Genomic DNA, 26,654 nt, shown 5'->3' with positions numbered 1-26,654 from the left:
CTTTGTAGTGTCAGGAAGAGGTTCAGCTTCACTTCCACTTGTGGATTGAACTTAGCGCCTTACATTTGATTGCATCACAGGAGAAATATTCTGGTGAGTGACAATTGTGGCAAGCAAACAACGGCCCCAATTATAGGAATGTCTAGTGATATTGTTGCAGAAGAGTGAGGAGCGATGATTCTTTTAGCAGAGCACTCACACAAAGGTCCTGTCAGTCCCGCTGGTTAGCGCACAACAACAACAGCAACACACAGAAGTCCCATCCATTCTTTACAACGAGCGCACACACTTTAAAGTGTCCTCATCGCATGCTTTAGTGATGAACACTGTGAGACGGATCAGACCGGACTCTAGTCTGCAGCTTCCCTCCATGTTTGGAACGGTTCTTAGAAATATCATGTGAGGGCAAAGAGGAATCCTGCCTGGAGGAGAGGTGGCCGGGTCAGAGCTGTGAGAGATAAGGAGAAGACCAGGGGCGGGAGGGTGAGGGGGGAGTTGTGTGTGTGTGTGTGTGTGTGTGTGTGTGTGTGTGTGTGTGTGTGTGTGTGTGTGTGTGTGTGTGTGTCTGCTCTAATAGCTCTGTCTGTTTGTCTGTCGTCAAAGTGATGGACAGAGAAGTTAACTCAGAGGAACGCTTTCTGTTCCCGACCACATGATCTGAAATCAAAATCATTCAGTTGAGTCAATGTCAAAAAAACAAGTAAAAATTGGATGAAATAATAAATGAAGCACAGTGAGCATTAACAACAATAACCACAGTGATGCCACTAACAGTGTCACATTTCCAGTGTGCATGAATGACACATTAAATGATCCCAAACTGGACATTGCATGTAACATTATTTTCAATGTTTCAAAGTTCAAATATCAAGCTGCAAAAAAATGCATTTTCACATTTGTTTCTGTGAGAGGCTCACATGCTTTGGCTCTCTGCTGCCCCTCTCTGGCCAAACCTGCGCGCTACATTTCCCTCTGACAATCGGCCACTGAGTAGTTCATCTTCTTTGTATTTCATTTAGCTCCTAATTTGACCTTGAGATACTAAACACAGGAATATTCCAGCTGCAAAAATGAGATGAATCCAAGTCAAGCTAATTACTTAATGAATGCAGAGGTGACATAAGAGCTTCTTTTATTTTCTTCAAGGGGATTTTTTTTCTTTTATATGCTCTCATTTCAATGTCACATGAGATCCCACATGATTCCCTTCATTGAACTGTGAGAGACGAAACAGGGAGATCTCTGTGGACATGCGGCTCGACAGACCGGGTAGAAGTGAGCTTGTGTCAGTTGTTGTTCTGGACTCTTTCTGCTTGACTGGGGATGTGTGTTGTGGACTTTTGAGGATTTCACCTCCACAAGTGCTCACCTGCATAGATATCCTCTCAGCTTTGGTTGACACTAATGCTCGACTTTCCATGCACAGTAGACGTGATGCTGTTACAGTTTGTTTGTGTCTATGTTTTGGCTTTTTAGTGCGGCGTTACACATAGTTTATTAGAAACGTATGTGTGGTGTCTCACAAAGAAACATAATCCTGGAGTAAATACATAATAATTGTCAAGAAATTACATTTTTAAAAGACCAGTTTGGGAGATTCGAAATGCCAAAAATAATATTTCCAAGCACAATTTCTTGATGTCCAAACGTGAGACTTTCACCCAGGAGACTGCTGTTCGTGTCCCGTGTGAAAGCTAAAGTAACGCACGTATTCAAACCCAAACCATGTTCTTTTTAATAAACTTAACAAAGTAGCTTTGTTGCCTTAACACTCAATGAAAATGCAGTTTGGAAATGCAGAAGGCGCCTTAAAAGCATCACACGTGGTTAAACACTATACCTATACCTACACTATACACTATGCATGTGTCCAGAAACATTTTCTTTTTGTTCAGAAACGTTGAGATTCAACATATCCGTCGTTTCCAAGGCCAACATTGCATCACATTGCAGCCCGCTCTCCTCACAGTCCATCCACCTCCAACTTCCTGATTCTTTTTCATTTCATTTGTTCATAATATTTCTATTATTGAATTGTGAAGCACTGCTTTAAGGGTGGTATATGAATACATTTCCATTCACTCATTTGTATATGATCATTATGAATATTATGATCTAAACCCTTACATTTTGCACAACATATATGAAATGTGTAGTTTGATTGAAAGCGGCAGGTGAATGACTAATGACTTACTGATGAAGTAAACAGATTTGTTGAGCTTTACAATAAGTGTTTCTCACTTCTCCTCCCCCTCCTCTTCCTCCATCCAGGCATCTTGGCCCAGATCCAGATGCCCCAGCCCAGCATGGAAGTGATCAAGGGCAAGATGGTGGTGCTGAAGGCCTCGTACGACAGCGTGCCGGGCAGTGACCTGAGCACCAACACCATCCTCTGGAACTTTGTCTCCAACAGCACCCAGCTGGTAAGACTCTGCAAACAGGCATATGGGGAACATGCATGGGATATTTCTTCATCTTCATCTTTAATATATCACAGTATCTGCAGCCCAGCACATATTTTACGATGCCTTCTGTGGCTATAATATCTGGATTACAGTTATTTTCTTGTTCTTTTAATCTGGCAAAGATTAACTCTTCCTTTGTAAACCCTTGGAAATGAATCCAAGACGAACCCGGCTGAAGCTTTTCATGTTCTATATTATTTCTTTCCCGCTTTAATAAACCACACTGTAGGTTTTCTGCGGTGAATAAGGATGAACGTGTTTTTCCAAATCAGATTATTTATGCGGTAAAACATGAAATGCAGCAGAGGGGTTTTGCGTAACGAGCCCAGCTGAACACCCCGTCTTCCCCCCGTCCTCGGCCCTGTATTGTTTTTTTCACATCGTCATCTAGAGAGCTGGCCGTGGCTCAGCTTACGTATCGGTCCAGGTCAGATCATTGGGCTTACAGATGGACGACCCAAAAGAGGATCACCATCAAAAAGGAAACAGGGGAAAAGAGAACTCAGAGAGCTGGAGAAGACACAGTTGATTAAAAGAGAGGCTTTTTTTTTCTTCTTTTTTCCATGTGCCCGGACGGCCATCAGTGTATCACTCTGCTCTGCTGTCATTTGTAGCCAAACAGATGAATAAAAAGAACAAACTCTCTAACGCAAGCCAATCCTAGAAGCCTTATGGTACAGTGATGCACAGCCATCCCCGTGATGGGCCGTCCAGCTAATATGAGCTAATTCACTCGGATGAACTAACCAGTGAGCTGAACATTTCACAAAAAGTTCACTTCTTTAAAAACTAAGTCATTTTCTGATTTTCTTTCATTTGTCATGGATAAAGTCATTCATGAATTTGGAAGTTTTGGTGTCTCATGTCTCCACTAACTGGCCTCCATGCATTGACTAATCAGCATTGAAGTTGGCGAGAAACTAAATCCGTTGTTACACCCAGATTTCAATAGTTTTCTGACCCAATTACTGTACGCTTGTCAATCAGCTGTTAGGACTTCTGTGAAGTTGTGACGCCTTAGAGGACGTCCTGTATATGAAGACGTTCAGTCGTCTCATTTAGACCTTTTTAAATGTAAAAAAAATCCTCAGCCGGGTTTTTACTGATGTGTTTTATATCGTAGACAAAACTTTGGATTCTCGTCTGCTTCTTTGAGTTGACCACAGACATATTTCAGACAAACACACATTCAAAAGCCCACTGGCTTCGAAACGAGGGAACCGGAAGTCACAAAAAAAGACTTATTTCTGTGTTTTAGGACTCATTCCTGCAGCACTCTACTACTACTCAGCCACAAGCCCACTGCTTCCTGCTGAAGATGTTAAGCTTTAAAAATGGGTCACAACATACATTCATACATCATACAATTTCGATTCATTGGCTAAATAATCCCCCAAAACACTGCAGTTTTTAGCATTCCTCAGCCAGAGTACATAATGCTATTACTTCCAGCAGGGCTTTGGCGCTGTCGTCGCTGAGTATTTGTGGCAGCAGGACTTTGTGTGTGGGAGTCAAAATAAACAACAGTGTGTGTGTGTGTGTGTGTGTGTGTGTGTGTCCGTGGCGAAGGAGGAACTGGTGGAAACGGGCCACAAATGTACAGGACTTGATTCTGACTTATCAGCGGGGAACAAATTGTGTTCCATGTAACCCAGTTTGACTCTGTAATGCATTCAGCCAAATGTTTGAGAAAACAATCACAATGTTCCGGCCGGGATTAAAAGATCCCTGTGATTCTTCTGACCCGGAGGTAACGGCCACACGCACTCCATCAACGGCACGGCACCTCTTGAGCGCCCTCTTCTGCTCGCGTCTGACTTTCGGGCTTCTCTGTTTCCAGATCATCGCCTACACCAAAGACTCCATGAGCGTGGGCAGCTCCCAGTTCAAGGGCCGCGTGGGCTTCTCCTCCAACATGCCCTCGCGCGACGTGTCCCTGTACATCAACAACACCCAGGAGTCCGACTCGGGACGCTACCTCTGCCAGGTCATCATCCCCGACAATCCTCTCACCGCTGAGCTCCGTCTGGAGGTGAAGGGTAAGAGACACTTCCCGCCGGGGAAGACGTGAGCATGCGCTTCACCTCCGCCTGCGGTGCAGTTTACACTTCTTATATTGGATTACGTTACCAGAATCTAACAAAAATAAACCCTTCTGAATCCTCTCGCCTCAGTCCCTCCTGGGGTTCCCAAGTGCTCCCTGTCGGGGAAGCCGGTGCTGAAGGGGAACGTGACTCTGAGCTGCAAAACCAGCTCCGGGAAGCCCGTCCCTCTGTACAAGTGGAAGAAAACCAGCCCCAGCTCGGAGGTCTTCTTCTCCCCCATGCTCAGTGAGTGCACTCGTGTACCTGCTCCTGTTGCCGGAGTTGTTGAGCAACAACTGAATTGTCTTAGGACTTTGCATGATTTTGATTCTATGAATCTGTGTGGAGGGGCAACAGTGATGTTACAATAAGATCATTTCATGTGGGGGGAATTTTTATGTGATTGTAACTTATTATTCAGATGGAATAAGCAGCAGTATATGCATTATGCTACCACTATACTGAGAAATATTCACATTTCTGGCAGCTTCCACGTTATTCATGTCAGATGACGTGATGTGCCGTTACAGTAGCAGATATCTAAACGTTGTGGTTCATTAGAAAGGAATACTTTAAATGTCGGGGAAATTAGCTTTTTCTCTCGCTTGCCGAGAGTTAGATGAATGCATTTATTCTAATTTATTTTTTTTTACTTTTGGCACACTGTTTCCAACTGCTTCCAGGCTTAATGCTAAGCTAAGCGCCTGCGGTACGTCGCCTCATATTTAACAGACAGATATGAGAGTGGTATTAATCTTCTCAAGCATATTTCAAATGCACTAACTATTGGATAATGTAAAAATAATAATAATAATAATATATTATTGTGTGTGTGTGTGTGTGTGTGTGTGTGTGTGTGTGTGTGTGTGTGTTTGACATTGTTTGTCAGCAATGTAAACTCCGGTAGATATTTCATTATATCTATACATAGGAAATAGTTATAGTCGCTATCTTTATGCTCTGAAAATCCTAAAAATAACTTTGAGATAAACTACTTTAATGAAACAAGATACTAAGACGACATAGTGGGCACATAACAGCTGAAGCAAGAACTACTTATTAAGCATGAATCATCATGCAAAGAGTATATTTCTGGATATCCATAATGCCTGAAGTGTCAAAGAGATGTCTGCTTTTGTGCTGTTATCGTGCTCATGTGCACGTCCATGTGCACGTCCATGTGCACGTCCATGTGCACGTCCATGTGCACGTGGGATAACGTGCACGCATGCTGTTTTCAGACGAGAAGACGGGCGCTCTGAAGCTGAGCAACCTGAGCAGCAACATGTCGGGGAAGTACGTGTGCTCGGCCAGCAACTCAGCCGGAACCGAGACCTGCTTCATCAACCTGGAGATTGTCACCTGTACGTACCACACACACACACACACACACACACACACACACACCACATGACAACACGTTGGAATCAGATTCACGTTTCTGGTATTATTGTTTGTCGTGAAGCCGGTGTTTCCAAGTCAACTCCTGTCTTACATCACTCATCTGAGTCTCTACACACTTTGCTGACACTCCGTGACTCTTCCCGTAGCCACTAACGTCGGGATGATCGTTGGCGCCACAGTGGGCACCGTGGTTGGCTTCATCTTCCTCCTCCTCATCTGCCTGGTTTTCCTGTTGAAGAGGCGGAGAGACAACGAGGACGACATGGCCAACGAAATCAAGTGAGTTCATGAGGACGACCTCCAAGTGGCCTTCGTCACACGCTTTAAAGGGGACGCATCACGAAACGCTTGTGCTCATACGTGTGTGTGTCTGGAGTGGACCCTGTCACTTCATTATGGGATTCAACGAGCCAATCACATTCTCCCCTTCCTGTGGCACGTGCACATCTTTAGAATAAACCGCCGTGGGCTTTCTTGCAGACTAAGCTTTCTCTGGAGGGGCTCTTAAAGGGACAGGCACTCCAACAATGTTGTTTCCTTATATGTCAAGTTCAACTGTTATTCATGAGATACAGTTTGTTGGAAATAATATTGGAATTTGATTCGACGTAATGCAGGAGATGCACGTGATGATTTGACTACCGATGGTGTGATTATATACCATGGGATGGCTTGTTGTGATGGGGAAAGTAAACCAACCGTTCTTGTTTGTTCCCCCGAGGAACACACATGTGGAACCATTGGCTTCAGCGCCATGTTGCTGATTTCCATTTACTATTGTTTGGCTCCTTTTATATTGTTCTGCGTATGGCCCACAGTCATATCCCCCAGCTTATTATTCTTTCTAATGTCGAATGAACCCAAGTGAACTGACTCTTTGTCCCGCCCCCTTCCAGGGAGGACGCTCAGGCTCCCAAGCGTGTGTCCTGGGCGAAGAGCGGCATGGGTTCGGACATCATCTCCAAGAACGGCACGCTGTCCTCCATCGCCTCCAGCCCGCACCACAGAGAGCCCTCCCTCAACCACAACAACCACCACCTGCAGCAGTACCCGCAGCGCCCGCCTTCCGACACCGCCTCCATCATCACCGCCACGGGCAGCATGGCCGGCTACCGGCCGCCCCGCCACCACGGCGCCTCCACGCCCACCCACTACGGCTACAACAACAACAGCACGGCCACCGCCACGCTGCCGCGCGGGCAGGCCGCCGCCGCCGCCTCCTCCGAGGGCAGCGCCAACGGGAGCTCCCTGCCCCGGCCGGAGCGCTTCACCCAGCTGCCCCAGGCCCAGGTGCTGCCGCAGACCTACAGCCAGCCTCACCTGCAGCGCCAGCAGGCCGCTCCCTCCCCGCCGCCGCTGCCCACCTCCACGGTCACGGCCTCCAACATCGCCCGCATGGGAGGGGTGCCCATCATGGTGCCTGCGCAGAACCAAGCCGGATCGCTGGTCTAACGCCTGCCAGCGCTGGCCCAACGGCGCTGGAGGACCAAAACAGTGGAAACTATTTCAGCAGGATCACCGTCGATAAAAGATCCAGCTCACTTATTGACGCACGAGAAGCTTTTTCGTAGCGAGACTTTCAGACACAGACTGTTTACTTGCTTTAAGTATAATCAAGTCTTTTATAGTGTTGTATGCACCGCATACGTTGCAAACTATGTATAGATATAATTTTCATACATACATTCGTCCAGTATCCTCTTTTCTACCTTATCAATACATTTATATTTTATTTCTTTGTATTTCTTTGCTTTTAAATGGCGTATTATATTGACTCATTCCACAAAGTGAACAGCCAATGGACCGTCACCGTGTGTGTGTAAGTCTCATGGAGGAACATTCAGATGGAATATGAATATGGTTATGCAGATCTTCACTTCAACATGACCTCCAGGAGGAATATTCCAGCCCGAATGGTTCAGCACAACGTGTCCGCTCAGAGGAGAGAACGTTCTAGTGAGGAACTGGGTGAGATATAAGAAGATCTTTGTTTTTATTGAGAAAATTTCTGCAGCAGAAAGAAAGACAAAACGGCATTATACATATGATAAAGTTTGGCATCGCAAAGTATCCTAATCCTTTTATTTTGGCTTTACTTCTGTCGGTGGTTCAGCTTATAAAAATGCTCTCAGACGCGATTCTTTAAACACAGATTAGCAAAAGCTTCTTATAATATTGAGCACTATTCAGAACTGCAGCAGGGTGACTTTGCTAAAACACAAGTCCACACTTGTAATATTTTTAAAGTTGCCTGCAGAATTGAAATTGTAAATAGGATATTTATTTTCTGATAAATGTGTAGCTTATTTGTTGGCCACAGCCTGAATGGAGCGTATAACGCAGGTCACACGTGAGTCTGCAGCCCGGGGCGCTGAACCAAAGATATGCAGTACATGCTCTCTGTGGGTCAGTGGGCAGCAACCTGTTGAGCAACCTGTTGAGCAACAGGTTGCCATCGACGCGACATGGAAGCAAAGCCCTAAAGCCCTCATGAGTTTAGAGACAGACCTTCCGCATTCCATCGCCACTGCAAAGTAATTATTAACATGAGGCTAATATGAGTTTTTAATGTTATTAAGACTGTTGATGGTGCTTATGATCTGCTACCATCAGGAGACGATGGAGGAGACACTCTTCCTCCAAAGGGGAACGTTACAAATAAGTATGGAACACATTTAAATCAAATTATAGTTGATAGATACCCTAATGGAACTTTTTTCAATTGATCATATGCAAAGAATGATTGTCAACAGACATCAATTAAAAGGTTTGGAGGGAGGAAGAACATTTGTAAAACATTCAGCATCTTCTCAAATATATTTTTGGCTTAATAGGATCGAACCAAATAAGCTAACTGGATTGTGGCTCCGCTGCTGTAGTTTCCATTTCAGAAGATATTAAAAATAATTCATGTATCGCTGCTGTGATCTTTGCTCAGTCAGCACTTCTGAATTGGAACCGCTGTTCGCTCATGACACACAGTACACGACACTCCTCTTAGGATGTCAGAGTCAGAATGTATCCACATGGCTGCAGACTCCATGATGTGAGCTCGGTGACACTGAATGTCCCCACAACCTAACATGAACACAACAATCAAACACATTTTGCGACAAAACTGAAGCATCTATGAGATATCTTTAACCATCAGCCTTTTTTATTTTCTTATTCTGACCACATTCATCATGTCGCACAAAGGTCTGATGAACCATCAGGTGGATCTGTAACAGAAACAGATCACGTCTACTGCGTGCTGTCATTCTGCTGTACTGTCGTTACACTGGAGCGTACCAGAATAATCCTCAAATCATTTGAAACTTGATTCTGTTAGAGCATCCTTTACTAGTCGTGGTTGACACGAGCTGGACAGGACACAGGTCGTCAGCGTCTTGTTTGCGTTGTTTTATTCATGCATTAAAACAGAGTTCCTGTTGGAAGCTGGAAGTGGAGAGAAAATCAGTTTTAATTGAGGAAGAAGTCGCCATTATGAACGTTAAAATGTATCCGAGACACGCCTTTATTTTTATACGGTGATGATGTATCAGAGCACATGAGCTGCAGAAGGGCTCACTGTCAGACCATGATGATGGATTGCACTTGTATCCTCCATATTTATGTTCATGGAAAACGCTTTGTATGACATTTTCAATTAAAAGAGAAACGATGAGATGTGTGTTGGTGTTTTTCAACAAAGCTTCCAAGATGACCCACAAAAATGTGCAACATCGTTTGATAACCCACAACAAGTATTTTCTTATGAATAAAATCATTTTATCTTTGAGCATTTTAAGTTGTTACAGTTAATATTGAATAACAGTTTATATAATAACGTAACTATCCTAATTCATTTCACATTCTGCTGTATATCATCGATAGGATATTATATCCATTCAGGTTGTGTTTTTTTATTTATAGCACATCACCAGAAGCGATCCTGAGATTTAAGTTGAACCACCAGAGGGCAGCAAATAGACGATTTGAGAAATGTTGGAGCAGCTGTGGAGAAAGAATCCTCACACATGATCATAGATGGTGAACGTGACCCTGAGCAGCTCATCATGTCCTGCAGCAGCAGACACTGTTGCACTTACACGAAGCATGTGCACGGATATGGATATATATATATATATATATATATATATATATATATATATATATATATATATATATATATATATATATATATATATATATATATAAATTGCACAGCTGTGGTTTTTGCTTCAGGGCTTCGTTGTGTTTGTGGTGTAAAGTGATGGCCGGTTCGGGTCTTCATTAAGTTCTGTGACAACAACGGACACATCTGGTTTCGACCGGAGCGCTTCTCCTCTCCTGCTGAGGACCAGCCATCACTTCAGGATGGATCCAGCATCAGATATGAGAGGCGCTCCTGCAGCACACATCAACACACATAAATCACAATAATTCTAGTTTAAAGCACTCATAAATGTTCATTAAATGTTCACAATGCTTTGTAACAACAATTACAGCCAAATTCAAAACATTATTTAATGACTTATACGGTCAAGTATCAGAATAGTTCATGATTGTTGGTCGCTCACTAACATTTGTTATTTGCAGGATCATAATGTATTATAATTCCTATAGTTGTCAGACAATAATTTTACAAGGTATAATAATATGATGCAAATAATGACCACAGAGTGGCTTCTAATCGTATCATAAGAATGTACTACATCTGTGATTATAATGCATTATAAAAAATATTATGTATTACAACTATGATAAGTATGGTACACTGATCCTTGCAAAAGCAAAATGTCAGTATATGAACACTAATTATGAAGTATTATGACACTTGATAATGCATTATAGATATCGGCCTCATAGAAAGTGCTTCCAATAAGAATTAAGAATATTTCCAAATGACTTGATTATGATTTTATGCAGTCATATATATTGTTGAATATTAAAAGGGGACTGTGTATGTTTTAAAGTACTTTTTTAATGCATATGTTGCTTGGATGCTGCAGAAATCATATTTTTCTTTGTGTTTTTAGAAAATAAAATGATATTGTCGTGGTATGGTGACTGTTGACCTCATTCATAACGTGGAGCTAACCCCGTCCACTTCTCCATGAAATGCTGCTGAGGCGGGACTTCTTACATCAGCTCACACTGATGAGGTCAGACGTGAGACTCAAAAGCCGAAGACAGAAAGAAGCGGACGCAGTCACGCTAGGGTAGAATGTTTATTAGAATTTGCGATTAGCGATGTATAACATTCACCTACATGGCGCAAAAGGAAGTCATAAATATGCTAATATGCGCGCCTTAATTGACATGAGCTCATCTCATCGGGGGATGATATATCCAGGAGAACACCTCCACGTGGCCGGACAGGGCAGAATGACAGAGTAAACCAAAGTAGAAAATCAGCAACACAGTTTATATCAAATATTTAGTTACAAATTAAAAGACATTTCAAAATCGTCCAAAGAGCACTGGATATTCAGATAGTGAAGTGAAGGAAAAAGAAATAAAGAGCTTTATAATGCTGCACTGCACCCGTAATAGTCGTGTTTCTCTTCGTCCACATGGAGCTACAGTACTAAGTTGGCAGAAAAAGGTGCATGGCTTTTGTATTCAAATGAGTCTTCATCTGAAACAATACAGGGACATGATTACGTGTGGATGCATTTATTTTACAGTTATACACTTGTGGATCAATGAGTACGACAATCAACAGAACCCAGGGGTTAAGAGGTCAGTCTATGAATAGGTGTCGAAAACTTGGCAACGTTGAGATTCTGTTCGAGGAAACAAAGAAACGAGAGTGTAAAATATAGAAAAGAACGATAACGTTGTATCCCTGTACCAAAGTGGTGTTGTGATATTTAATAGCATGTCATGCTCCATTAGCGAAGTCCTTTTTTAAACCCGGGAGAGGCCGTCCCACTGCTTTGACTATTCGGATGGCGGCCATTTTGGGTCTGAGCTTGATGTGCGGGAGGAGAGAGGGTGAGCTCAGCGAAAGGCAGTCGTCATAGTTGATGTGAGTACAATGATGTCGATGGTGAGGATCCATGGTTGATAATGGTAAAAGATGGGAGGTCATGCAGCTCGGGGGCCCGAGGAGAGGAGGGTTGGAAAAGAGATCCCCGTCACACGGCGGCCCCCGGCCTAGCGGTGCTTTAGGTAGGACACAAGACTGCAGGGGAACAACAGTGGACAGTGATACTGTTAAGTCTCTACAGGAAGATATTTAATACATTCATGATCATACTGTCACTTTCACTAAAGTGTGTACTTCTGTTGTCTGCCCTGAACTGAGCGGCTCTATATTCAAACCTAAGTTGTTGAGCTTACCTTTCAATATGTAGTCGGTTAGCAGTGTAGGCACCTTCTCACTGTCTTCCTTCATGGCATAAAGAACTGATGCGAAGGGAAAAAAGACATGTTATCAACTCCTTCCAGACAGTAATCATCACCAGATTCCCTGGATACAAACCTGCATTCTTACTTTTTGTGAGCATCTGCAGGTCGTCAACAGATGGAAGGGAGGCCTTCTTCTCGAATGGAATGACTGTGTTTAGATACTGAAAGCAGAGAGGGTCGATGTTCAGTTCGGGGATGTCGACTCAGTAGGACACGACAGTCACGCTCAATGCGTGACACTTGAGCGCCGTGTAGCTTAGCATACTGCTAACAACACTATCAACAGTTCTCTGCATGACTTCATCTGTGCATTGCACTGGGGCGGAGGTGTACACATACCACTGTACTGAGGCTCGTTACCTTAAAGGGCCAGCGCACAGGCGGCCTCAGCCCAGCTGGTACACGCCCCTTCCTGCTGTAAATAAGTTACACTGCAGCTGGAACCTCACTATATTCAAGTAGTACTCTTATAAAGTAGCAATGTATTAGGTACCTTCAGCCTGTCATGGATGTCACCAGTCAACTGCAACCATATTTTCAGATATATATAGCAAGATATTATTAATAAATGACCTGCACAAGTTATTCAGTTGATTTGTTGGCATGTGTTTTTTTTTATTAACTTAATCATGAAGTCGTGAAGTGATTGTTGGGAAAACTCCGTTGTTCAATGTCCTCAACTTGCATCCATTATGATTGCATAACATGATGAACGAGTGTTTGATATTTGACCTTTGACCTTACCTGTTTCTCATTCCCTGTGCTTCCAAATGTCTGTCTGATGCCCGTCTGCAGGATGTTGGACAGTCCCTCCATGCTGAAACGCTGCAGACCAGGACACACATACACACACCGTTAATACCAGAGGCTGATCCAGCTGATCTCCAGTAGTGGTTTTACAGAACAGACCTCGCATCATCGAACATGACATCAGGGTGAGATACTGTTTGCTTTATTGTCTATCTTACATCTGAATCATATAGCCATTTGTACGTTTATATATTCGTCATGCGGCCTCAGGTACCCAACAGTCACCACATAAAAACACTGCAATGCATGGCGGGAAACTCCATTAGCTGGACTGGACTGTTCCTGTCTGCAGACCACTGGTCACTTTAGGATCTTTCCTGGAAGCTACTTAAGAGGCTAATGGTGCTGAGATCCATTATGCTAACAGTCAGAGGGAGGAGGGAGAGTTCTCAGACACTGTGGCCTCACCTTTTCTCTAATTTACCTCAGTGAAAACCACAGTGCACATTTGCACAACACCATAGTTGTGGCGTAGTTAACATTGATGACAGCACAGATTTGCAAAACTCTTGTGTGAGAGGAGTTAAAGATGTGGCACGCACACTCGCGGTGTATCGATAATTCAAAGGTGTGTAAAGCAGACGAGGCCACGCCTCCCAGCCTCTCACCTTGACGGGCATGCTGCCTGTCTTCTCCGTGTTGCCCGTGGAGACGGTATTCCCTCCGTTCACGGGGGACGTCACCCCCCCCTGCAGGCTCAGGGCCTTGTCCCGGCGTCGGCGCTTGCTGCTGTCCCGTTGCTCCTTCTGCCGGTTCTGCACCTCCATCAGGGCCGTGATGAACGTGTTCTTCACCTCTTTCTCGAACTCCAGCTCCTCGCGCCGAGCCAGCTGGCTGACCAGCTCCTCAGAGTACTCCAGGATGGCGGCCTCCACCCTCTGCAGCAGCTCGACCAGCGCCGAGCTGGGCATCAGGCTCAGGCCTGCGGAGAAGGTGAAGTTCGGTTTGGTCAGAAGTATTGTGTCTTACCCATCGGCTCAGACACAAGGCTGTAAATCATTGGAGCTAAGAGATACTGTTTGGAGATCGGTTGGTACGAAAGAGCCCAAATTCTATTTGAGCAGACTCGAGCAGCACTTATCCACAAAAACTAACTGTCTTTACTAAGAACACTGTGTCCCTGCTCTGACACTGTGGCATTACCATGCATTTGAAAGAAAGACCCAGATGCTAACAGCTGACCCTTTTAGGTTTTACATGAATCATTCCAAACTCTTTGTTGCGTGTGACTATAAAAAAGTTGTCTCTTTGTGTGCACCTCATTCACAAGGTGAGTTTATTATGTTTCATTAGAATCCTTTTTAAAGGCCTGTCTACAGTGTTGGATAAGGAAAGAAGGATTTTAGCTTTATCTAATGACCCCTTAGAGGTTCCCAGTCCCCTGGTTGAGAACCACATTATCAGTTAATAACAGCTACTTAATTAAAATGTGGACTTGTTTACACAATAGGCTTTATAGAAAATTTCATCAAACGGTCTTTGCTGCACTAAAATGTTATATACATAGACCTCAGTGGACAGGACAAACTCTGACTCAGATGAAGGGACCACATGGATCTCCAATATGTTCAGCGACAGGGCGCCTTATGGCAGAACACACCTTGTTCTCTTGATCTCTGTCCCGATGGACCTGCTGCAATGACATAACTAATCTCAACCTGGTGTGTGAGGCCGTCCTGGTGACGCGGTGGACTGAAGTCACCATGAATACTGACAGTTATCTCTCCAATCTCTACCCAAAAATAAGACCTGGACACTGAATATGAGAGTAAACAACTTGTTACATAAGATGGATAGACATTGCAATTTGTGCAGGTTTGTCCTTGACCATGCGTCACCATTGTCCCTGCTATCATCATAACTGGCCCTCCGGTCGGATCTTCGTCAAAAGGGATACGTATAGCTGACGGTTAAACCAAACTGTTTCTTTGGCCAGAAAAGCTTGTAGCATCTCTACAATGAACACTGTTTTGAAAGGAATATAGCCTGTTCACCTCCCAGAGCAGCTGAGAAAATACACTAATTACTCTGATCACCTGCTACCCAAGTGGCGGATTGCATAATTCATATTTTAAATAAAAAGCAGTGACATGGATTATTTTTTTTACCTTCGTAGGAGCAGTTGTTGTTGGAGGCCTCTGACAGCTGTCGGATCTCCTCCAGCAGGGAGGGGTTGGTACTGGGGGAGCAGGGGCTGCTCTCCTCTTCATCCTCCTCCTCGGTTTCGCCGGGATCCGGAGAGTTCTCCATCATCTCGACTATCTCCTCAATGACCTTGTAGAGAGAGAGAGAGAGAGAGAGAGAGAGAGAGAGAGAGAGAGAGAGAGAGAGAGAGAGATGGAAGGATACAGAGAGAAGTTACGAGACAGGGGTAAGGACACACATCCATAAGCATCCATTTATCAGTCGTGTGGCCACTCAAATGCCAGAAGCCTCCTGTATAAGTGTACATATCACACTTAAATGCATTATTGATGTCTCCTCAAAGGCAGCCGTGGATTTAGGCAGACATCTGTCTCACCCCTGTCCCAGCATGATAAAAGAGCAGTCCAACAGTCCCTCTTAAAAACATATGCAGGTGATACATCACCAAATCAAAATGGGAATACCATCTAGTGATGCAAGGTTTGTGTCTGGGGTTCCTCAGGGGTCTATTCTTGGTCCTTTCCTTTTTTCCTTTGTCATGTTCAACCAGGAGCAATGTCAAGATTAGGACCTTCCTTTTACTGTGTGACGGACAAACCCTTTCTCTTGCCTTCGTTTCCTGCCCTCGAGATTACCAGAGCTCCCTGTTGCTGGATAGCCTCAGAAATCAGTGAACATGCCAGCTTGTGCAAAATACCGCATACATCGGCTCCTACAAGATCTGGAACATTTGGGCATCCTGGCCTCCCGAAACTGGTTTCGTGTGGTGTTTAGAATTGATTTTGTCCTATTATGTTGACCTTTCAAACCATAACACCCCCCCACACCCTGCCTCTCTAATTGTAAACTAAAAAGTGTGATGTGTGAAAAGTGGCAGTTAAAAGGATCAATGCAACATTCAGAGTCTGGTTTATTTTTCCTTATTATTAAAAATAGGGCACGAACAAACTGCTGCTTGATTTTTAACACACACACACACACACGAACACACACACACGCACGCATACACACACACCTGGTCAGCTGTGATGAGAGGCTCATCCTTCAGGCAGTTGGCATTGTCATTCTTCTCATTCATCTCCTCCTCTTCTTTTTCGTGGATCTGCAGAATGTGAGATGAAACATGTGAAGGACAGACAGATCGGCTTTGACAGCGTGTTTTATGAAGAAAATTGGGCTAACAAGAGCCATAAACGGCCTATCTGCGTTGGATTAATAAACTAAATCCACAATCAATTTCCAAGAGAACTGCGCTGAAAAGGAGAGATCATTCACACTCATTTCAAAGTCTCATGCCTAAATATTTGAAAGGTTTTTCATTATTTAGTATAACTTTTACAAATGGAATAGTAAATTGTTTTTTAAAGTGTTTAAATAGTTTATATTTAATTTATTAATTATTTGCAAAATAAGACTTTCATCCAGTGTGATAGTGAAGTTAACAGTAATGTGTGAAGAAATGTGTGACTAGGAATAGTGATGTCCTTCTGCCGTCCAGACGCACACATTCATGGTTCCCAGACGATGTACCCTCATGAGTTTGATGAATGCCTGACACAGACTGCAGTAGTGCTCATCCTGATGTCACCCATTGGTTTGTGGACTACGGTTTAAAGCCTGGAATTTGTTTTTTTGGCTGTCATCCTCTTGGTACGTTGCTACCAGAAGTGACCGGAGAGGATGGAGCTAAGTACTGAACGCTGAGTAAGACATTTTTAGACCAAAATGTTACAATTAACTTCCATGAACTTAGACACACTGTGAAAGAGTTAAAGTTGCAGAGCAAAGCCCTGACAACTCCCAGACATCACTGTGGTAGACACCTGTCAATCACCTTTTAGCCCCGCCCTAAAGCCTCTCCTGCTTTATGGTCTGTTTGAAATCGCCATAATTTACTAAATGAACATCTCGCTGTGTAGAAGAACGATTTTCTCTTTCATGAGTGCCCTGCTAATTATTAATTCAGCGTGATAGTGAGAAAGTACTTTGAAAGATTTGCCATTTGTTAAAAAAAAGAAATAATAAAAAGTGTGAATATAATCAGACACTTCTCTTCCTCTTCGGAAATATTTTCTGGAGGCCTCCTTTTGCTTCAGAGAGAATCCCATCAACTCAACTGAAAGCAGGATCAGAGCAGCACGATGCGCTCTCACAAGAATCCTCTGGGGCTGAAACGTCTGCTCTGGCCTTCAGCAGCCCAAACATGGCCGAGACTGCTAAGTGCCTGCTGTCCAGTTGTATCTGACTGACAGCCAATTAAAGGAGGGGAGGAAGCGGGAGGCCTCTGCTGAATGGCAGACCAGTCAAGGTTGAGCAAGCACGTCTGTAAGAGTCAGCCTCAGGAAGAAGGAACCAGCCGTCCAGTAAAATAATGTTAAAATTCTGGCTAAAAGGTAATACCCAAATGAAATGAATCGGGCCTAATAGTAGATACCATAGGAAGATGTGCTGTGACATGTACCTCTTGCTCAGAAAGATTGCCGTTGAGTCCCTCTGAGTCGCTGCCGTCCCAGGTGGAGATGTAGTTGTCAGTTAGAGCGTCCCACACACTGCAAAGACACAGACATGCACAAGTAAGCAAGAGCAAGAACCACCAGAATATAGAAAACAAGTACCCAGACACTGCTTTGGCCTCAACTCTAAAGGAGTGAAGACACACACGCTGTAGTAATATAGTTATATAAGAGCATTAGGCTGCAGTTCAGTGTGTTGTTTCATCTCTCTGGTTAGAAGGAGGTCTACTCAGCTCTGTCTTCAGCAGCCTGCAACAGAGTCAATATTTCAATGTGCAAGTAAATGATGGTGGTCAATACGCAGAGCCCGAGGCTGCAGAGGAACAATGCACAACAGAAAAAAAACAGCTTACTCCTCAGTAAAAGGTATCCTTAGCAGAGATTTAGATAAAGCTTCTCACATCATTGTGCCAGTGGACCCCGACTGCAACCCGGAGCCAGCGTCTGTCCGAGGACGAATGACATGAAACAGGGAGAGAAGTCTCCTTTGTGTATTTTTTTCCTCCTCCGCTAAGAGGTTGGCTCAGGCCTGCAGCTCTGCTCCCAGTGGCACTGCCCACACCCGGCACACACTGGACCCATTCAGCCGCCCGCTGACCTCACCGGCCATGCCTGCATGTCATTACTGTGTGCACCAGCACACAGAGACAGGGTCAACGGTTCAAGACAATCAACTCTGAGGCAAAAATAACGTTTTTGTTGTTGTTGTTGTTGTTGTTGTTGTCCAGAACGGAAATAAAAGGAATCTTATGAAAACATTTTCCTGTCAAAGAATGAATTTTGGGTTTGGAATTTTAAAACAGTGTTGTATTGTGCCGTATTGTTTCTTCACCTTTTATTTCAATGTGTAATTGGCCTTTACAGCAGATGGTATGAAACAAACCCTGATTACATGAAGCTGAAGCAAAAATACAAATCATACACAGACCAAATTGTTGCTTTGTAATAAGCAATCACAATTCCCGCAGATTGCTCATATAATAGTTATTCTTAACTTTTATCATCTTAAAAAAAATAGCATAGCTGATGAAAATAGTGAAACTATAATTTAAACTTGAAACAAATATGAACTAACAATAAAAGAAGGTAAAGTAAAACTTTATCGTAAGAGTTTTAGACCTTTTTTTTTTTAGAAAAAGTAACTTTCTTGCAAAGAAAGATAAGATGTTGTAAGCTGTGTAGCTAGCTATACAGAATGTTAGCTTAGCTTTCAAACAGGAAATGTTCTTTGCTCAGTCCAAAGGGAAACACATCTGCTTCCCAGTGGGACAAGTCCAACGTGTGGTTGTACAGGAAGACTATGTCATGGCTGGTAGAAGCAGATTGTTTTAAATCTTTGGACAGAGCCAGCTTAGCTGTTCCTCCTGTTTCTTGTCTTTATGCTAGGCTACGCTAACCGGCTTCTGGCTGTAGCTTTGTAAACAAACAGAATGAAATGTCCTTTTCATGCGAGTGTATTTTCCACCGAAACACGATCAATAAAATGTCACTCGCCTCATTTAAAGACATTAAATAAAGCAAAATCAAATCAGTTACCACAACAACAACACACAGCTCATGCAGCATGCATAACACTGGGACGTGTTTGGTCGCGGTTGCCAGCAGGAACTAGAACTCCATGTTACAAAGCGGGCCTGCTGTATCTCTTGGCCCGCAGCCACTGAAGAGAAATCAGCAACTGGGGATGAGGCCAACATGTGCGACAGAACGATTTCAGCCAAACAGCAGATTTACATTTCTACTGATTATTTATGTGGGTCTGGAAGAGACTTTCAACAAGTGCCTTTGAATCAGATATGTTCCCCTTATGCCACAACACAACACAATGTTCTCGGCGATGTGAACGCCAGCACGTTTCTATTAATAGCTGCTGGAGGTGAACAGATATGAAAGAGACTCACTTGATTTGAAATCACAGCATGGGTTGTGAGAACGGGTATGAACGTGGAGGAACAATGACTCAATGACAACTGGTATTCGACTGGGCCGTATCTGCACTGGTTTCCTAATCAGTGCCGCAACAAATCAGTGTCAGGCATCGGGTCCATGTCTCGTCATGACGTGCAGATTACTGTCGTACTGCTGGACTCACATCCGCCGACAGTCTGTGCTCAGTAATCAGTCGAAGCTCGAGTCATCAATACTAAACTCATTTTAACAGCAATGTAATGGCGTTCGACAAATCGTGTGATTCCCATCCAAAAAAGCTTTCCTCTTACACCTACGGTCGGGCTATTTTTAGCACAATTCATATCCCCACTGTGTGACCTCAGAGCCTGCGAGCTGAGGAGGAGGATCTGGCTTCAGCTGGAGGAGAGACAGCGGCAGAGCCAAAGCCAACTGAGGCGTACGACGCTGCACATTGAATAATTCAGCATGACCGTGGAGCCGGAGAGGGTGGGGTCATGCTGCTGATTGACCGGGTCTGGGTGGAGAAATATTTAGGCCCCTGTCGTGTGAGACTGCTGAGCCACTGTTTTGAGCATGAGGGTGTGTTGTTCTTGGTATTAATGGCGGCATAATTCTTATGTGAGTGCACATTTTACATAAAAGGCTGAAGGAAAGGTCTCTGCTGGGGTATTATATCACGTCTCTATATATTTGTGGTTGTTTTGTGTCACTTTACTATGTTCCTGGCTGCACCACAAGGCCCAAATGCAACCAAATGTAGGCGTTTTGTTGACAGAAATACAGTAAACAAAAGTTATGAACTCAATTATCTCTGGTCTGTTAGGCAATAAAGCCAAGGATTATGTTTCTGAAAAAACAAAAAATGATTTTAGATATTTTCTGCACATATATATTGTCATGTATTGTCATGTTCTCTATTTTTAAGCCAAGAATACTGATGTAAATGATTTTAGATAAACTATAAGTGCCAGTTTAGGTCAGACTGAACTGCATCCGCTCATCATAGTCCACAGTTGTGCACATTGCAGGCTTGAAAACACATATTAACAAAACGCTCTAAATTTTTAAAGTGGCTTACTCTTCATCCTGCAGCTGCTCCTCATCCTCCTGGTTGTGCGACTGGTTGCGTATGGGCGCCAGGACCTCCGTCTTGGTGTTGTAATTGTGGAAGCACACGTTGAGCTTCTCGTCGAACTCGTTCACCAGGTCCTCCATCGACTTGAAGCTCATCATCTCAGAGAAGTTCTCCAGCTCGGAGAAGTCCTCGCGGGTGATGGAGGCCAGCGGGACGGTGGTGGTGGTGGAGTAAGAGGAGTGTTTGAGCGCCGGGTGGTCCAGCTCATCCATGCGGCAGGGCCGGAGGTCCTCAAACTCCTCATCCAAACACACGAGAGGGGCTTCCATGATGTCCCCTTCTGTTAATCTCTGAGCCCTGCACACACACACACACACACACACACACACACACACACACACACCGAGAGAGTGAGCAGAGAGTGTTTAATGCATTTTTATTCGCTCCAGTCAGCAAGGCTTATACAACGTTTCACATGTCATCACCAGTTGTTTAATGAGAACTGTTGCACCCAGGGAAATACGCTCATGGCCAGTATGCTAGCAATGTGGCTTGGTGAAGTTCAACAATGCATTGTGGGAACCGAACTGTAATGTTACTAACACAACTGTGTCCAATGAAAGACCTTTAAATTACCCACTGTGTGGCCTTTGCTGTGACAGTAAGTTCCTCTAAAAGGCAAAGCCTCCTCATCCATGGAAGCATTGTTGGGGGGAAATAGTCGGTAGCAATCTATAACACAAATCTATTCCACATTAACTGTAAAAACACATTTATAAACTGTCCAAAATGTTCAGTGAACCATTCATTTAAATTCATAATTTCTTATTTCCTTTTGTCACATGCAGATTTGCAATGATAATTGCTGGGTAATCAGTATGTGTTTTGAAGGGAAAGAGCACAGGAGTCTCATCTGATGGATCATCCCAGAAGGATTTGTTTGGCGTCTCCTAAATCATGGCTGCCTCACCTCACGTGGGATGGCGCCATGTTGTCGAGACAAAGAGGAAGAAGGAGGTAGATGAGCCAGAAGGGGACCATGTCCCAAAGGGGACCAGACCAGTTGGCTTTACTGGTAAACCCCAGTTAATTAAGTGCATCTCCCAGGATTTAAACTGATGAGGTTTCCAAGATTCTGGGACATGAAAGTATGGGAACGATCAGTGTAGAATATATTACAGTCTGCAGTGCTGGTCAGGTGTTCCTTTCAGGCGTTTGATGAATAAATATATACATCTATTTATCTGGGTGTAAAAATCTATCCTTGAATACATTGTGAGATAAATGGAGTCAGATCGTTATTATCCTGCTGTGAGACTGAAGCCGTGTCCGATGTACTGTTCATCTAACGGAAGCTAATGTCCAGCACCAGTGTCTTGATGGGCATGGATACATTTAGTTAGAATAATCCTGAATATTTCATGTTACAGTTTAAAATCTTAAACATCTGTGGATACCGCTTTGAGCCGGCACGCCGGGAACGCCAGAGAGAGCAGTTTGTTCAAAGCCTTACATTTCTTTCTGATATACTTCTGTCTTAGGGGCAGTAAGGGGACGTATAGTTGTGGGTGGAGCTAGATGATGGAGTTGGAGGTTGGAATATTTTAGGATGTTGAACTGATGAAATCTTTGTGGTTTCATTCTCCATTTGTTCTCTTCAATAAACGGGAGTCTGTTTATCTGTTTTTTCTCCACTGGTGCAACTCTCGTCCCATGTCAGAATGAATTAGCAGTAAAAACAAATCCAAATAATTTCTTGTTGAACTCTAACAAACATGTAACAGGTTTGTGGTACTCACTACCATGTATTACATCAAAGAACTGCAGTAGAGTTTAGGAAGACAGGAAACTTTCTCCCAGAAACCCTGTTCATCACTATAAATCTGTCCCATTCAAGTTTTCATGTCCACAGATAGGAATCCAAGAAGTCTCTGTTTTGGTCAGAAGGAGGCAAATTATTGCTTAAAATAATCCTTGTTTCTAAACTTCTCATCCTTCATGACGGTGTTTTGCTTATGGTGTTGATACTTAGTTCAGCTTCCTCGTAGATTAGAATACATGAAGAGAAGTAACTGCTTTGTGATGATAGGATATTGACTGCGCCTCCCGTATATTGATCAAAATAAAGCCCTGAAACAATTCTGTGAGCCATTTGTAATTAAAAATGAATATCATATTGTTAAACGACATGCATGGGTGTAAACAAGAAGCAGCCTCCTTCTTGTTCAGGACTTCCTGCTGCACAGACTGTGGAGAGCAGTTGTCCCTCGGTCAGGTGGTCTGTCGCAGCGTCATCACACTGTGAAGCCTAAACTTCCTCCTCTGAGCTTTGCTGGACCGTGGCCCGGCCTAAGTGGGTGAGTACAGAGGAGCCATTTAAAAAGAAGCTTGTGCAAGCCTCTTCCTCCCCATCACTCCACTCAGCAAAGTGCTGCGAGTCTCGTCCCTCTCCGTACTGCTGTGTTTCCCCTTTTTAATTGCGTCTGCTTCATCTTTGTCTTCGCGTTTGTCTCTAATGTCTCTGCTGAAAATGTGACTCCATGTTGAATAAATCCTCTCAGCAGAGAACTGAATCATGTCCATCAATAGATCCAATTAAGCTGATTTGGACTACTCAAATAAGGAGCATTAGCGGCTGACTCCAACCGCTCGGCATCAACGCGCGCTGCTGCTTGAACATTTGACATGGTGAAAATAAATCACAAATTGAATTTCCTAACAGCCCTTTCCAGTCACGCTGCATCCTGTCTGTTTACTGTTAGCTCCGTGGACTCTGGAATGTTTTCCTCCAGGGTAAAGAGAGGGTGTGAAGTCACAGCAACCAGCACAGCAGCATGTTGTTTGAGATGTGCAGGGATTGAATATCTGCAATAGTGTGAGTTTTGGGGGATGGTTGTCCACCTTTCTTTATTTTTGGGGTATGTGACCTTCACAGCGAGAGGTGGTGGGGGTCTCAGGTGCGTCTCCGTGCTCCAAATAGCACGCAGGTATGAAGAGGAGCCAATCGCTCGTCAGAGGTCGTTTAATGCGATGGAGCCAAAACACTCACCGCGGGAGGGGTGACCACAACTACATGAGCACACAACACATCCAACAGCGATTCCGCTGCAGGTTGGCAAAGCATTGATGACACCATCATGCTTGGCATATGCGGAAAGTGCATTATTTTTTTTTAAACATGTGGGTTTATCGAATTTAGAATGAGGAAGAACAATGCGGACACATTGACAAGTTCTATTTAAATCTATCTGCTGTGCATCATGAAAAGACATCGTGGCTTACATCTATTACGACCCATCGAGATGTATTGAGAATGCCCGTGAAATCCTTCTGAACCCACATGAATGTGACTGAAACGGATTCCAATTTTAATCATTATTCAGGGCGCCGTGGCAGAAAAGGAAATCACGCAAGTGCATGTCATCAGCTCATCAGAGGGAGAGAAAAAAGAAAAGAGGAGAGTGGGGGAGGGAGAAGAGAAGAGCAGCGAAGAGCGAGGAAGAGATGGAGGAAACCATGGTTACGAGGCAGAGATGGTGGAAAGTGATGCACAAGGAGGACCTGAGGGAGGCCAGGGCTGGAAGAAGGAACAGCGGGATGATGGGAAAGCGGGAGGGGGGTCGGGGACAGATTACCTGCAGTCGATGCGCCGCTGTTGTTCTGGCTCGGTGTGTCGGCGGGACCTTCTCACACGAGGAGAATCTGTGTCTGAGCCTCCCTCCGCTGCAGAACCCACCGAGCAGCAGCAGCCACAGTCATTCCAGGCTGAAAGCGAGAGAAACAGAATCGGAGAGGTGAAGATGGCAGCGTGGTAGCGAGCTTCGGTCTGTATCCCTTCCCTCACCCGTTAGCCCGCAGCCACCCTTATCTGTCCTCCCACAGCCCGTTGTTTTCCAATCAATAGGCAGCCAGCCCAGCTCACACTGAGCATGCGCACTCCAGGCCTCTGACGATATAGCTCACCCCTCCCTCCCTTTCTTCCCTCCCTCTCTCCTCTCGATCTCCCTTTGTCCCTGTCTCCTGCCTCCTTCCTCCTGCCTCCTCCCTCCCTCCGACACGCATTAATTCGCCGATATTCATGAGGACAGAAGGAGGGGGTATGCAGGAGGCAGGAGGTTTGGGGGAAGGAGATGTGTGTAGCAAGGTGGCACATTGTTTATCACTCTTCCTTCTACATTGACTCCTGGTTCCATTTTCCTCATGTTTGACTCCATGCTCATTCTACCACAGTGGAAGGACATATCCAGAAGAAAATGTATTATTAGGATCCAGTAGTGTGAATGAAATTCACAGTCTGAAGCGTTCAAGTCAAGCTTTTCGGATAAACTTTGGAAATCCAGTCTGCATTTGCTTCTTATTTTGAAACATCAAAGCAGGTGTCAGAAATTAACATAAACCATAAAAATGTATAGTTGAAAACTGAAATGCTTATAGCCTAATGTTGTTCCAGGTCTTACCTACTATGTGCTGATGCATTAATGATAAGCTGAACACAGACAGAGTTGGGTTTGAAAAACTCCTGATTTGTAGGTATTAATAATACCATTAAGGATTTCAAAATCCACGCACCATCCAATCTTTAAGTATATTCTACGTAAGGATTATTGGCAATAGCCACTAGGAGTCAATGTCTTTTATCTTTTATCGATGCACAAAGAGACGATATAAGAACTGCAATGCGACTCCCTCGGGGCTCTGAGTGAGAGAGAACATAAACTGGTGGCACAATTGGAAATAAAAATAAGAGTGTAAAATGAATTCAAATATCAACATAAGATAAGATATAAAATAGATGCTAAGGAAAGAAGGCAAATTATCACTAACTTGATCCTGACCGCACCCCGCTGTGCTTCAAAATCTGCATAATCCTGCTTTCAGTCTGTGTCCGTGTTTACAGCTCCTGTCTGAAAGCTTTGGCCCTGCGAGTGTAAACACATGCAGTCACATGGTATTAACACTCTCTGAGTGCACTGATAATATGTCTATCTCTACGGCCTGGGACATCCAGCTTTCAGATGTGAGCAGATTTGACGGATTAAGGTTTTTACACCCCGTGGGGTTTGAATTAATGAAGAAAATAAGCTGATTGTGTCTATGAGCACTTTTTCATGATCCAGACATTTTAGATTTTAAACAAGAATTCAGATTGAAAAAAAAATGAGACTCTACTGATAGAAATGCTAGAGCCGAGAGATTGTAAAATACAAAGGGACTGCATCTCAGGAGACCATCCTGTCAAACTACTAAAGCTTGTCAGGGATGGTGATGATGAGCCTCCGTACAGACGGGAGGTTGAATAGCTCAGAAGAAGCTGGAGCTGAACCAGCTGCAAACTGTGGAGACGGAAGTGGACTTTAGGAGGATCCTAGGAGGATTTAGGCTGATCCTGTTCTACTCCGCGGCGGTCCTCAAACATACATATATTTGTTTTGAGTTCCGTAATGTTAGCAGTGCCATGTTTTGATAGTTTAGCAAGTGTTTTTGTACTGAAACGGAAGGCAGCTAACTGCGGCTAGCATAATTAGCAACGGATGCTACTCGCGCGCTAGCAGTTTCGCACCAGTGGAGTCAGTCTCGTGACAGCTATCAACACTACTGGGTTAGGCTATGTATATGTCCGGGTTGTGTGTTTCACAGCTAATGTTATATTTGTGTTTAAAACGGAGAAGTGTCAGCCAGAGAAAGACGTCGAGATGCATAATGGATATTTATTTGGTCTGTTCACCGTGTTTATGAGTGAGACAATAAGGAGAATAAATAAATATGGAAAACACACTTAATCTCGGCAGTGTGTTTTTACATTTTAAAATGTGAATCAACGTTTCTGCATCGTTTTGAGGACGAAATG

General features: G+C 43.9%; 2 protein-coding genes across 3 annotated transcripts in view; one reads left to right on the top strand and one right to left on the bottom strand.

Moving 5' to 3' along the window:
• Window positions 1–9,745, top strand: part of esama (endothelial cell adhesion molecule a) — a 54,124-nt gene extending 44,379 nt beyond the window's left edge. Inside the window, exons 2-7 of the mRNA XM_068601450.1 lie at window positions 2,272–2,423; window positions 4,306–4,504; window positions 4,640–4,795; window positions 5,791–5,913; window positions 6,100–6,232; window positions 6,850–9,745. Coding sequence (XP_068457551.1) covers window positions 2,272–2,423; window positions 4,306–4,504; window positions 4,640–4,795; window positions 5,791–5,913; window positions 6,100–6,232; window positions 6,850–7,405 — 1,319 coding nt within the window. The 3' untranslated portion in view covers window positions 7,406–9,745. The remainder of the gene's footprint in view (window positions 1–2,271; window positions 2,424–4,305; window positions 4,505–4,639; window positions 4,796–5,790; window positions 5,914–6,099; window positions 6,233–6,849) is intronic.
• A 1,408-nt stretch (window positions 9,746–11,153) lies between these two features.
• fez1 (fasciculation and elongation protein zeta 1 (zygin I)) lies at window positions 11,154–24,712 on the bottom strand. 2 transcript variants are annotated; one of them, XM_068600448.1, is made up of 10 exons: window positions 24,442–24,712; window positions 20,810–21,163; window positions 17,769–17,856; window positions 16,323–16,409; window positions 15,271–15,436; window positions 13,771–14,084; window positions 13,097–13,177; window positions 12,426–12,513; window positions 12,284–12,349; window positions 11,154–12,125 (listed from the first exon to the last, which is right to left on the bottom strand). In XM_068600448.1, the coding sequence occupies exons 2-10, from the start codon at window positions 21,133–21,135 to the stop codon at window positions 12,109–12,111; spliced, it is 1,233 nt and encodes a 410-aa protein (XP_068456549.1). In that variant the 5' UTR covers window positions 21,136–21,163; window positions 24,442–24,712; the 3' UTR covers window positions 11,154–12,108. The 2 variants fall into 2 exon arrangements, with proteins under 2 accessions (XP_068456549.1, XP_068456551.1); XM_068600450.1 differs by having other exon boundaries at window positions 12,438–12,513; window positions 24,442–24,711.
• Between the last annotated feature and the right edge of the window lie 1,942 nt (window positions 24,713–26,654).

This window comes from Clinocottus analis, unplaced genomic scaffold (assembly GCF_023055335.1).
Source record: "Clinocottus analis isolate CAN_PGR_092001 unplaced genomic scaffold, fCliAna1.0.p SCAF_5, whole genome shotgun sequence".
NCBI lineage: Eukaryota > Metazoa > Chordata > Actinopteri > Perciformes > Cottidae > Clinocottus > Clinocottus analis.
This window is presented reverse-complemented; position numbering and strand designations above follow the sequence as displayed.